The sequence below is a fragment of the Jaculus jaculus genome, chromosome 8, assembly GCF_020740685.1.
Source record: "Jaculus jaculus isolate mJacJac1 chromosome 8, mJacJac1.mat.Y.cur, whole genome shotgun sequence".
In the NCBI taxonomy this organism is placed as follows: Eukaryota; Metazoa; Chordata; class Mammalia; order Rodentia; family Dipodidae; genus Jaculus; species Jaculus jaculus.
In genome coordinates this window covers 55,506,338-55,520,575 of record NC_059109.1, presented here as the reverse complement: position 1 = coordinate 55,520,575, position 14,238 = coordinate 55,506,338, and the positions used below count along the sequence as shown (strand labels likewise).

The 14,238-nt window shown below is 45.1% G+C and overlaps 1 protein-coding gene across 1 annotated transcript in view; it reads left to right on the top strand.

Annotated features, from left to right (window-relative positions):
- Positions 1-245: 245 nt before the first annotated feature.
- Positions 246-14,238, top strand: part of Pdia3 (protein disulfide isomerase family A member 3) — a 42,235-nt gene continuing 28,242 nt past the window's right edge. The window contains exons 1-2 of the mRNA XM_045157555.1: positions 246-427; positions 13,267-13,345. Of these exons, the coding sequence (XP_045013490.1) occupies positions 261-427; positions 13,267-13,345 (246 nt within the window). The 5' untranslated portion in view covers positions 246-260. The remainder of the gene's footprint in view (positions 428-13,266; positions 13,346-14,238) is intronic.

Sequence of the window (14,238 nt, the reverse complement as noted above, 5' to 3'; positions counted from 1 at the left end):
CCCAGCACGCGGAGCCACTCGGCAGTTAGCAGTTGGTCCCGCCCGCTCGACGCGGCCGCGCCGCAGCCAATGGGCGGCTGCCACACTGCGGCCCGAGCCGGGCGAGGGGGTGGGGACGTCCGGATGCAGGTCCGCCTGGGCCAGACGCGAGCGCAAGGCCGGCTGCTGCGTGGTGGCGGGCCCGACCTCCGCCAGTGCCCCCAGGCCCCAGCCGCGGCCAGCCCCCCACGCCTCGCCTCGCCTCGCCTCGCCTCGCCGCCATGCGCCCCAGCCGCCTAGCGCTGTTCCCGGGCGTGGCGCTGCTCCTCGCCTCGGCCCGCCTCGCCGCTGCCTCCGACGTGCTGGAACTCACCGACGACAACTTCGAGAGTCGTGTCTCCGACACGGGCTCCGCGGGCCTCATGCTGGTGGAGTTCTTCGCCCCCTGGTGAGGCCGCCGCGCCGGCGTGTGGGGGCGCGGGAACGATCGGGCCTACGGGAGCGCCGGCGCCATCCACCCATCCAGGGGCCTAGGCCAGCTGCGGCCGCCCGGGGTCCTGTCTGTCGGTGGGGGAGCGGGAGGTGCCGTCCTGGGAGCGGAGGAGTGGGGGTCGGGGGGCGATCGCCCCGGGGTCGAGACCTGGGAAGGGAAAGCCTGAAGGCTCCTCTTAGACCCGGCCACATCCTTGTCTCTGTTTGCCGCACTTCCTATTTGCACAGGGTTTGACCATTCCATCCCCTCTCCCTCCTCCTCCGATGTGTATCCGCACAGTTTCTAGGTGAGTCAGTGTTAAACGCCCTGGGCTCTGCAGACCTAGCAAGGCATCCCCAGAGCCTTCTAGAGAAAGGAAAAGCTTCACCGGGCTGTTGAGGTCCTGGGGTCCCAGGGTAATTTCTTCCTTCTTGCTCCCCACCGGACAGCTATTGGTTTCTAGCCAAGGTCATTCAGTGGCTGCTGGATGGTCCTAAGTGCTTTCTTGAGACAATTATTTTGCTCATGACCTGACTTAACATTGTCTGTATTACGCAGCACAGACCTCTGTCAAAGACCAAGGCAACAACAATAATTTTCATTAGCATCTGTCCAAAATTGTCAGATTTTTTTAAAAATTAGGGATTCTGGGAAATGATGAGACTCCCAGTGAGAAAGTAACCCGTATTGGAGAAATATACCACTTCAGGGCCATTTAACCCAACAAAAGTGTAAATTCTTTACAAAAGCAAACTGACCCCAAAATAGGAACGTGTCTTGGGAGGGGAGAGCAAATAAGATTTCTGGTCCTACCAGCCTAAGTGGTTGTGTCAATAACTTACAAATTATTGCCACAACAAACTATTTTAACATTTGTAATAGCTCAGTGGATCCTAATTATGGGCTTTTTTTTTCCCCATCCTGGCACAATGAATGATCCTTAGCTAAAAACTTATCTATACAAAATTAGTAGAGAAATAAAGTGTGTAACTTTCTACTTGCTTTTGATTTAGGTCTTTATGCCTCAAGTTCAGCTAACAGTGATTACTGATATTCATGCTCAAGACCTGTATGTAATAAGGACTGTGTGAATCAGAAGAATATGCTAGAGGCAGAAAGCAAATTGTGCTTCAGCTTGTGACAGACTTGTGTTCAGGACACGTCTGTGGCTAATTGGCAGTACTGGTGACATATTACGAGAGCATAAAATGAGAGCATTTATACATATCTAGAATTCCTTGCCTCATCCTAGTTACATAATCATGCTTTTTAACTTTGAGGGGGTGTCACTTGGGTCTTGCTTCTTTGATTAAAGGGGTCATACAGCAGTTTAATGGAGAAATTGCAGGAAAATTGTGGGCTGTTGGAGAATTAGAGTGAAGCTTTTTTTTTTAAGCGTTAGGGGTATAGTTCAGTGGCACTTGCCTAGCATGGCAAGTCCTGTGTTCAGTCCTTATGGGAAAAAATTTGTGTGGAGCGGGGTATGGTGGCACATGCCTTTGATCCCAGTACTTGGGAGGCAGAGGTAGAAGGATGCTGTGAGTTCTAGGTCAGCCTAGGCTAGAGGGAGACCCTATCTCAAAACAACAGCAGCAGAAATGTGTGATCATGCATGCCAGGAAACACTTGTGGGGGTCAGATGACAACTTTGGCTGTTGGTCCTTGCTTTCCACCTTGCCTGAGGCAGGGTCTCTCCCATTGTGCACCACTGCTTTGATAGGCGCTAGCTTCTAGACAGTTCTCTTGTCTCTGCCTCCTTTCTTGCCCTAAGTGTTCTGTGATTACAGACATTGGTGCTATGTCCAGCTTTTTGTTGTTGTTGTTTTGGTTTGGTTTGGTGTTTCAAGGTAGGGTCTCCCTCTAGCCCAGGCTGACCTGGAATTCACTATGTAGGTTCAGGTTGGCCTTGAACTCACAGCCATCCTTCTACCTCTGCCTCCCAAGGGTTAGGATTACATGCACCATTATGCCCAGTTTCAAGCATGTCTTAAAATTCTTACATGTGCTTACTTTAAGGCTATCCCATCATGCAGTAAAGGTTCTCAAAAACTGGGGAGAGCTGGGCCCCATGGTGGCACACACCTTTAATCCCAGCACTTGGGAGGCAGAGGTAGGAGGATCGCCATGAGTTTGAGGCCACCCTGAGACTACATAGTAAATTCTAGGTCAGCCTGAGCTAGAGGGAGACCCTACCTCGAAAAACAAAAAAAACTGGGGAGAGTTCTGTGGAGTCTGCTTTTTTTTTTTTTTTTTTTTTTTTTTTTTAATTCTTATTTATTTATTTGAGAGCAACAGACACAGAGAGAAAGACAGATAGAGGGAGAGAGAGAGAATGGGCGCACCAGGGCTTCCAGCCTCTGCAAACGAACTCCAGACGCGTGCGCCCCCTTGTGCATCTGGCTAACGTGGGACCTGGGGAACCGAGCCTCGAACCGGGGTCCTTAGGCTTCACAGGCAAGCGCTTAACCGCTAAGCCATCTCTCCAGCCCTGGAGTCTGCTTTTAATTGAGAAATCCTCCATAATGCTAGAAAAAAACAGTTTTCTGAAGGAGCAGTTTCAAGTTAAGGAAATTTGCTGTTGATAATGTCCTTTTTTTCCCTTATGATTTATTTTTATTTATTTAAGACGGAGAGAGAAGAGTGGGAATGGGCATGCCAGGGCCTTTAGCCCCTGCAAATGAACTCCAGATGCATACACTACTTTGTGCATCTGGCTTACATGGGACCTGGAGAAGCCAACCTGGGTCCTCAGGCTTCCCAGGCAAGTGCCTTAAGCACTAAGCCATCTCTCCAGCCCAGTAATGTCCTATCCCCTGTACCCCCTCGCACACATCTTTTGTTTGTTTGAAGCAGGGTCTCACTTTAGCCCAGTCTGACCTGGAACTCTATGTCTAGGGTGGCCTCAAACTCAGCAATCCTCCTACCACTGCCTCCTGAGTGTAAGGATTAAAGACATGCACCACCACGCCTAAGATTCCACATGCGTTTTTTGTTGTTGTTTGTTTTGTTTTTTGTTTGGTTTGGTTTTTCAAGATAGGGTCTTGGGCTAGTCCTGGCTGACCTGAAATTCACTACATAGTCTCAGGGTGGTCTTGAATTCATGACTATCCTCCTACCTCTGCCTCCATAGTGCTGGGATTAAAGGGCATGCACCACCACACCTGGCTCCACATGTTTTTAACCTGTCAACTGTAATAGTTTTTGTTTTTTTCTCTGGACAGAGTTTCATCTAGCCCAGGCTGGTCTTGAACTTCTGATCCTCCTACTACTTCTCTGCCTGCCTAAAAATGTTTTCCTTTTGCTTTGCTTGACATTATTATTGAATCAGGATCTTACTTCATAGGCCAGCTAACCTGGAATTTACAATGATCCTGCTGCCTCAGTCTCCTAAATTTTGGGATTACAGACCACTACTCTTGGCTCTGGAAATCGCATGTAAGCACACCAGGGACTCTTAATGCTGCAAACAAACTATAGATGCATGTGTCACTTTGTGCTTCTAGCTTTATATGAGTACCAGGGAATTAATTATCAATCCTTATGGATTAAATAGTCAGCAGGTTTTGTAAGCATCTTTAGCTGCTGAGCCATCTCCCCAGCCCTGCAATTTTTTTTTTGTTTTGTTTTGTTTTTTTGTTTTTCGAGTTAGGGTCTCACTCTGGCTCAGGCTGACCTGGAATTCACTATGTAGTCTCAGGGTGGCCTCGAACTCTTGGCGATCCTCCTACCTCTGCTTCCCGAGTGCTGGGATTAAAGGCGTGCGCCACGCCCGGCAAGCCCTGCAATTTTTGTTGTTTTTGTTTGTTGAGGTAGGGTCTCACTCTAACCCAGGCTAGCCTATAGTGTCTGGGTGGCCTTGAACTTGCAGCAATCCTCCTGCCTCTGCCTCCTGAGTGCTGAGATTTAAGGTGCATACCACCATGCCTGGCTGGAAATTTTTTTAAATTAATTCATTTGCAAGCAGAGGGAGAGAGAGAAGACAGACAGACAGAATGGGCAGGCCAGGGCCTCCAGCTGCTGCAAATGAACTTCAGACATGTGCCATTTTGTTAATCTATATTACATAGGTCCTGACTGGGTAATTGAACATGAGTCCTTAGGCTTTGCAAGCAAACACCTTAACCACTAAGCCATATCTCTAAGCCACTGGAAATGTGTTTTTTTTTTGTTTTTTTTTGACTGTTCTCCTTTAAATAGGTAAAGAGTACCATCTCTTTAAAAAAAAAAAAAATTACTGGGCTGGAGAGATGGCTCAGTGGTTAAGCGCTTGCCTATGAAGCCTAAGGACCCGGGTTCAAGGCTTGATTCCTCAGGACCCACGTCAGCCAGATGCTCTAGGGGGCGCACGCGTCTGTAGTTGTTCGTTTGCAGTGGTTGGAGGACCTGGTGCGTCCATTCTCTCTCTCTCTATCTGCCTCTTTCTATGCCTGTCGCTCTCAAATAAATAAAAAAAAAAAAATTGAAAAAAAAATTACTTATTTGAGGAGGGTGGGGCACATAGAATGGACCTACCAGGGCTTCTAGTCACTGTATACAAACTCCAGACACATGCTCCACCTTGTGCCTCTGGCTCTATGTAGGTACCGGGGAATCAAACCCAGGTCCTTAGTCTTTGCAGGCAAGTGCCTTAACCACTGAGCCATCTCTCTAGCCCAGGAGTTCCATTTCTTGTTAAGAACAGTTAAAAGAATCTTCCTCAATGTTTGACTTTCTTTAAAGATAGCTAATAAAACAAGACATGGTGACATTCCCAGCCCATGGCACTCAGAGGTAGGAGGATCACCGTGAGTTTGAGGCCAGCCTGAGACTACATAGTGAATTCCATGTAAGCCAGGGCTGGAGCGAAACCCTACCTCAAAATACTACCCCCCTCAAAAAAAAAAAAGAGAGAGCTTATAAAATACATTGGGATGGCTTAGCGGTTAAGGTCTTTGCCTGCAAAACCAAAAGGGCCCAGGTTCAATTCCCCAGGACCCATTGCTGGGACAAAACACCTGACCAGAAGCAATATTTATTTTTTATTTTTTTCAAAATAGGTTCTCGTTCTAGCCTTGCCTGGTTTGGAACTCGCTCTAGTTCCAGGCTGACCTCGAACTCATAGCAGTCCTCCTACCTCTGCCTCCTGAGTGCTGGGATTAAAAGCAAGCACCAGCATCTCTGTCTGGCTCAGTTTACAATTTTGAGAAGTTTCATCATGGCAGGAAAAGATGGCACACGTAACAGGCAGCTGGGGCATCATATCTTGACATGGCAACAGGAAAAAACTGGTGTGAATGACGTAGCTCACAACACCCAGTAGAGATGGACTAATAAACCTCATCCCCTCCCCCCATTCCCCCAAAAAAATGATGAACATTTCAGCAAAGCTTAACCTCTCAAGGTTCCACCCACTAGGGACTAAGTAGGAGGCTTAATCATAAACTTTCTATGGGGGTAAGGGGAACGTGTTACATTCAAACCACCAAGGTAAATCAGCAGGTAAAAGGACTAACTTTACAAGCATGATAACCTGAGTTCAGTTCCTCCAAAACTCATGTAAAGCCAGACAAAATGGCCTCCTGGAGCAAGATTAGAGGCAGAGACAGGAAAATCCTTGCAAGCTCACAAGCTTGCTGGCCTGGCAAGGGCAGCAGTGAACCTGAGGTCGCCCTTAACCACCATATATGCTAGCTTACACACAAGAACAAAGGGGTTTTTTGCTGCTGCTGTTTGTTTTTTTTTTTTTTGGTTTTCAAGGTAGAGTCTAGCCCAGGCTGACATGAATTCACTCTGTAGTTCAGGCTAGACCCTAACTCACAGTGATCCTCCTACCTCTGCCTCCTGAGTGCTGGGATTAAATGTGTGTACCACCATGCCCAGCAAAGATACTTTCAAAGGAAAAGTAAAATGAGGGTTGGGGACATACATGTGCTTCGCCACCACCTGGGCCTCATTTTCATTTTATAGACTGTTCCCATTATGAAATTTGTTGTTTTGTTTGAAACAGGATTTAACGTGTGCCAGGCTAGCCTTAAACTTGGTATACAGTCAAGGTTGGTCTTGAACTCCTTATCATCTTGCCTCCACCTCTTAAGTATTAGGAATGTGGGCCACCATACTCAGCTAATCTACATATGTCAGGATAAGAGTATCTGAATTTTTTTTTAATTTTTTTTTGTTCAGTTTTTATTTATTTATTTGAGAGCGACAGACACAAGAAGAAAGACAGATAGAGGGAGAGAGAGAGAATGGGCGCGCCAGGGCTTCCAGCCACTGCAAACGAACTCCAGACACGTGCGCCCCCTTGTGCATCTGGCTAACGTGGGACCTGGGGAACCGAGCCTTGAACCGGGGTCCTTAGGCTTCACAGGCAAGAGCTTAACCGCTAAGCCATCCCTCCACGCCCAAGTATCTGAATTTTTGGTGGTAGGGAAATAGCATTATTTAAATGTGTTAATTTCTAAAAATCTATTAATCAGTGTTAACTTTAAGCCCTCAACAATCTACCTATGTTATAGACTTCTATGAAACTTTCTAAACTGTTTTTCTTCTGTAGTGCTAAGGATTGAACTCAGGGCATTAATCCATGCTTACCACCCAGTCCTACCCCCTAGAAAACTCGCAATAACTAATTTTTTCCTTTTTTTGGTGTTTTGAGGTAGTTCTAGCCCAAGTTGACCTGGAATTCAGTATGAGTCTCAGGCTGGCCTCGAACTCACAGCAATCCTTCTACCTCTGCTTCCCAAATACTGGCATTAAAGATGTGCACTACTACACCTGGCCTGCTAATATGAATTTTTTAATTTAAATTTTAAATTTTTAATTGTGTATGTATGTGTGTGGCATGCATGTGGAGGTCAGAAGATAGCTTTCAGGTTTTCAGTTTGGTTCTTGCCTGTCTACCTCACTGGAGTCAAGCCTTCACACTGAATTATTTATTTATTTGAGAGCGATAGACAGAGAGAATGGGCAGGTGAGGACCTCCAGCCAGTGCAAATGAACTCCTGACACATGCGCCCCCTTGTGCATCTGGCTAATATATCTTGAGCCAGGCGTGGTGGCGCATGCCTTTAATCCCAGCGCTGGGGATGCAGAGATAGGAGCATCGCTACGAGTTTGAGGCCACCCTGAGACTACATAGTGAATTCCAGGTCAGCCTGAGCTAGAATGAGACCCTACCTCAAAAAATTATAAATAAATGAATAAAACACACACATATATATAGAGAGAATGGGTGCACCAGGTCCTCTAGTCACTGCAAACAAACTCCGGATGTTTGCATTCCCTTGTACATCTGGCTTGCGTGGGTCCTGTAGTGTTGAAACTGTTTCCTTTGGCTTTGCAGACAAACGCCTTAACCGTTAAACAATCTATCCAGCCTCACACTCTGGATTCTTGCTCTGCAGTTCTTTGCTGAGCTACTGTGTTTCCAGGAAATTCTTCTGTCTCCACTTCCAATCTCACCATCAGTGTCATTTTGCTGGAATTACAGAAGCCCACCGCAGAGTGAATTTTGTTTTGTTTTGTTTTCCTTTCAGGTAGGATTCACTCTAGCCTAGGCTAACTGAGGATTGATTATGTGGTCTCAGGGTGGCCTTGAACTCATGACAATCCTTCCTCTGCCTCTGAGTGCTGGGATTAAAGGTGTGTGCCACGTCAGGGCCGCCTCCCTTTCACTGCAAACGAACTCCAGATACATATGCCACTTTGGGTGTCTGGCTTTATGTGGGTACTGGGGACTCAAACTTGGGCCATCTGGCTTTGCAAGCAAGTAACTTTAACCACTGACATCTCTCCAGTCCATGAACTTTTTATTTCTTTTTTTTATATTTTATTTACTTATTTTAATATTTTATTTATTTGAGAGAGAGGGAATGGGTATGCCAGGGTCTCTAGCCACTGCAAACGAATTCCAGACACATGTGCCATCCTGTGCATCTGGCTAATGTGAGTCCTGGGCCTGGGGAATCAAACCTGGGTCCTTTGGCTTTGCAGGCACACGTCTTAACCGCTAAGCTATCCCTCCAGCCCTTGTATTTTTTTTTTTTTTATTTTTATGAAAAAGAATTGATGTGCTAGGGTCTCCAGCCACTGTGATTGAACTCAAGATGTGTGCACCATCTTGTTTGCATGTGTGATGTAGTGTGCTTTTGTCACCTTGTGCGTCTGATTTACATGGGATCTGGAGAGTTGAACATGTGTACTTGGGCTTCGCAGACAAGCATCTTAACTGCTAAGCCATCTCTTTGCCTCATGAATATGTTTTAATGTTTTTATTTATTTATTTGCAAGCAGAGAGAGAGAAGGGAGTATGCCAGGGTCTCCTGCTGTGGCAAACAAACTTCCAGATACATGTGTCTGACTTTAAGAGGACACTGGAGGATTAACTTAATAATTTAAAAATATATTACCTCATCCTTGGCAGTTACTGCGATAGAAACTCAACAATAAGAGATGATAGAAACTCAACAATAAGAGATGGGCATGGTGGGATGTGCTTGTCTTGGGAGCCTGAGGCACAAGAATTCTAAGTTCACAGCAAGTCTTGGCTACATAAGCTCCTGTCCCATTTTTCTCACTTTTGCCACTCTGGTCACTTTCTCATTCTCTACTATGTGAAATATCTTACTCATGGCTCTATTGCATTTGCTTTTTCCCTTCCTGCCTTATACATTGCTGATTAATGTAGTTATAATACACATTATCTCGCAAAAAAAAAAGTTTTTGGGGGGGAGGGAGGGAATTACCATGGGATATTTTTTTATAATCATGGAAAATGCTAATAAAATTTAAAAAAAGTTTTCACAGCTCTCTTGAAAGCATCATTCTCAGTAATACTCTTATACCTTTGCTCTAATATTCTCCCCTGAAAAACCCTACCTTTTCTCTCTGAAGCTTTAAATCCTGACCCAAATCTTACACCCTTTAAAATACATTTAAAAAAAAAAGAAAGATAGAGCAAGGCATGGTGGAGCACGCCTTTAATCCTAGCACTTGGGAGGCAGAGGTAGGAGGATTGCCATGAGTTCAAGGCCACCCTGAGACTACATGGTGAATTCCAGGTCACCCTAACCAGTGAAACCCTACCTGAAAACAAAACATCAAAGAAATAACTTGAGGCTAGACATGATGCATGCATGTAATCCCAACACTTGGGGGTGGGGGACAGAAGCAGGAGAATTAATGCAGGTTCCAGGCCCACCAGGGTTACGTGAGACTATATCTCAAAAACAAATAGAAACAAAAAAAAGAATTAGCACCAAGTTTTAGCTTTCAGTTTGACAAGAAACAGTTAGAGGCCTGTATGGAATGAAGTACACAAGGCATTGGTTTTAATATTAGGCACACTCTAAGCCAGGTATAAGGGATCATGTTTGTAATCCCAACATTCTGGAAAGCTGAGGCATAAGTAGCATGCATGGCTGCTGGAGGCCACCCTGGGCCAAGCAGTTCCAGGATAGCCTGGGGCTGTAGAGTCTTGTCCAGAAAACTAGCAGTTTATTGTAGTTCTTTGTCTTAACTGAGATTTCATCATAATGGTTCCTTTAACAATTCACCTGACCATGAGAACTGATAAAAACATAAAATAATTTCCCCAAGGGATCACAAGAAGCACCTGCTCCTCAACCCAGAAAATCCTGCCAATCCCATGGGTGCTTTTTCCATGCAGTTGGATGTGTGGGATATTCATGTCAGTACACAGCTAGCACCAGCTGTATATTATTTCTTCAAAGCCAATGGGTTGCAAAGGGATCACTTTGAGAAGGTTGAATTCTGTTATCTCCCTACAGATAACAAAATAGAAGACAGAAGAGAAGAAGCCAGGAGTTGTGTGACATACGCCTCTGTCATGCTACACAGGGTATTCAAGGCCAGCCTGGTCTACATAGATCCTATCACAAAACCAAATGTTATACAAAGGAAGAATAAGAGTGGGCGCACACCTTTAATCCCAGCACTCAGGAGGCAGAGGTAGGAGGAGTTTGAGGCCACCCTGAGACTCCATAGTGAATTCCAGGTCAGCCTGGGCTAGAGTGAGACCCTACCTCAAAAAAACAAAAAAAAAAAGGAAGAATAGAGAAGAAACTTATTTCTTTTTTTCCTGAGGTAGGGTCTTACTTTTGTACCAGGTTGGCCTTGAACTTACAACAATTTATCTGCCTCCTGAGTGCTGGGTTTAAAGGCATGTACTACTACACCTGGCCTGAGAAGAAATTTAAGATGACATATTTCATAGCCAAATGTTGTAGTTTCCTTCTTGTGGTGGGGTCAGAATGCCTGACCCGAAGCAATTTATGAGAGGAAAGGGTTTATAGTGCTGAGAGGTTGTTTTTTTGTTTGTTTTTGCCTGTTTTTTTTTTTGTTTGTTTGTTTGTTTGGTTGGTTTTTTTTTTTTTTTTTTTTTTTTTGGAGATAGGGTCCTTCTGTCTAGCTCAGGCTGACATGGAATTCACTATGATGTAGTCTCAGGGTAGCAATCCCCCTACCTCTGCCTCCTAGGATTAAAGGCAGGTGCTACCACGCAAGGCTTGGCTTGCCTTAGTGTTTTGAGGGGAAGCTTTATCATGGTGGAGGAAGTTGGCTCACCACATCGTACATCCACAGCAGAGAAAACAGCAAGTAGGTCCCAGCTGTGAACACTCAGTAGGCTAGACTAATCACCCCAAGGTCTGTCCCCACCAGTGTATCTCCTATAACAGGAACACCATCTGAGGACTAAAAAGGAAGCTTAAGCAAAAATGTCTGGGGCTGAAGAAATGGCTCAGCGGGTAAAGGTGTTTGCCTGCAAAGCCTAATGCCCCAGATTCAATTCCCCAGTGCCAATGTAAAGCCAGATGTACAAAGTGGCACATGCATCTCGAGTTTATTTGCAGTAGCTAGAGGTGCGCGCATGCACACGCTCTTTCTCTCTCTGTCTCAACCATGCATTGTGGCACACGCCTTTAATCCCAGCACTCAGGAGGCAGAGGTAGGAGGATCACTGTGAGCTTGAGGTTACCCTGAGATTACATAGTGAATTCCATGTCAGCCTGAGCTAGAACAACACCCTACCTCAAAAAAAAAAAATAAATAAATAATAAATTCGATAAATAGTAATTCCTTGTACTTTAATTCACTTTTTAAATTTATTATTTTGTTTTTGGTTTTTCAAGGAAGGGTCTCATTCCAGCCCAGGCTGACCTGGAATTCACTATGTAGCCTCAGGGTAGGTGGCTTTGAACTCACAGCAATCCTACCTCTGCCTCCTGAGTGCTGGGATTAAAGGTGTGCACCACCATACCTGGCTCACTTTTTAATTTTTTATTTTATTTTCTCCATTTACTGTTGTAGCCAATAGAGGATGATGGTACCTTAAAGAAATAAACAAGAGGCAGAGGTAGGAGGATCACCATGAGTTCAAGGCCACCCCAAGAATACAGAGTGAATTCTAGGTCTGCCAGGGCTAGAATGAGACCCTACCTCAAAATTAAACAAAAAATAAGCCGGGCATGGTGGCACATGCCTTTAATTCCAGCACTAAAGCTGGAGGGATGGCTTAGTGGTTGAAATGTTTACCTACAAAGCCAAAGGACCTAGGCTCGATTCCCCAGGACTCCTGTTAGCCAGATGCACAAGAGGGCCCACGCATCTGTATTTCAATTGCAGTGGCTGGAGGCCCTGGCGTGCATGTGCTTGTTTTCTCTCCTTCCCTCCCTCTGTCTCTCTTTCTTTCTCTCTCCCCCCTCCCCCCTCTCCTACTCTCCCTCTCCCCCTCCCTCTCCCTCCCTCCGTGTTTGTGCGTGTCAAATAAATAATTCCAGCACTCAGGAGGCAGAGGTAGGAGGAAAACAGCCAGTCTGAGAAATTTAGGTTGTGAAGACCATTGTAAGAGTTCAAAATTTTTGCTGGACATGATATTGACCTATAATACCAGCTCTTTTGGAAGCTCAGGCAGCATGAAAATTCAAGGCCAGTTGGGGCAAACTTAGTTAGACTGAGCCTCGGAATAGCTGAGGGCAGCTGGGCATGGTGACTTTGATCCCAGCTGAAGTAAGATTGCTATGAGTTCTAGGCTAGCCTGTGGCTACAGAGTGAGTTCCAGGTCAGACCCTGCCTGGGGAAAATAATAATAATAACAATAATAATAATAATTAATAAATGTTATATATAGCTTAGTGGTAGAGTACGTAGCCTAGTATGCATGGCTCTGGGTTCAATTACTGCTGACATTTAAAAAAGTTTTTTGTTTATTTTTACTTATTTGAGAGTGAGAGGGAAAATGGGTGTGCCAGGGCTTCTAGCCACTGCACATGAGCTCCAGATGCATGCACCCCTTTGTGGCTAATGTGGGGCCTGGGGAATCAAGCCTCGAACTGAGGTCCTTAGGCTTCACAGGCAAGCGCTTAACCGCTAAGCCATTTCTCCAGCCCACTGCTGACATTTTTTAAAAAATATTTTTGTTTGAGAGACAGGCAGATAGAGGGAGAAAATGGGTGTGACAGGTCTTCAGCCACTGCAAACAAACTCTAGATGCATGCACTACCACATGCATCTGGCTTAGGTGGATTCTGTGGAATCGAACATAGGTCCCTTGGTTTGCATGTAAGTGCTTAACCGCTAAACCCTCTCTCCAGCCCCACTGCTGCCATTTAAAAATATAGGGGCATGGTGGTTCTCACCTGTTTATCCCATCATGAGGGATAATGAAGCAGGAGGATCACAGCCTGGACTACATAGGAGGAGACCTTGTCTTCAAAACAAAAAGTAACATTTGTTAGTCTGAGATTCTTTGTAGACAGTGTGAACAAGTTTGTAGAATTAAACTAATAATTGGGCTTTTTAAAATATTTCTATAGGTGTGGACACTGCAAGAGGCTTGCCCCTGAATATGAAGCTGCTGCTACTAGATTAAAAGGAATAGTCCCATTAGCAAAGGTGGGTATGGATATAGGTGGATTCATCATTAAAGCATATGAGGCATTTTGTTTTTAACTTTTTATTTATATATTTATATGTATAGGTATGCATGCATGCACCAGCACATCCTGCCACTGCAGACAAAAATTAGATGCTTGCTTTAACCCTGGGAAGCTTGGGAATTGAACCTTGGGCCAGCAGGCTTCACAAGCAGGCATCATTAACCATTAAACAATCTTTCCATCTCCCTCCCTCCCAGTTGTATATAAAATTAATGTTTTTCACTATTCATGATAATTAAGACTGAATACTAATAGCTACTGTATTAATTATGGCTTCAAATATTAAACAGTGACATGAGCTGGTTAAAGACACCTGTTTCCAAAGCCTGCTGATCAGTACCCCATTACCCACGTAAAACCAAATGAACAAAATGGTGCATGTATCTGGAGTTCCCTTTGCATTGGCAAGAGGCCTTGGTGTTCCATGCTGTCTATCTACCTATCTTATCTATAACTCTCAAGTAATTTTTTACTAAAAAAGCAAGGCCAGGCACAGTGGTTCATACCTTTAATCCCAGCAGGCCGGAAGCAGAGGTCCGAAGATACCAACTAAGTATAACTGTAACCCCAGCAGGAAAGATGGCTTAGCGGATAAAGCATTTGTATGTGAAGCTTAAGGACCTATGTTCAATCTCTCTTCAGATCCCATGTAAGCCAGACACATAGGTGCGGCAGTTGCAAGGTCACACATACCCACTAGATGGTGCAAGCATCTGGAGTTGGATTATAGTGGCCAAGGCCCTAGCATGCCAATTCTCTCTCTCTCTCAGAAAAAAGGAGGAAAAAGAAGGTTGGCCTCAGCTAGCAAGTGGAGGCAACCTGGGATGGCTGGCTTCTATAATAATCCCA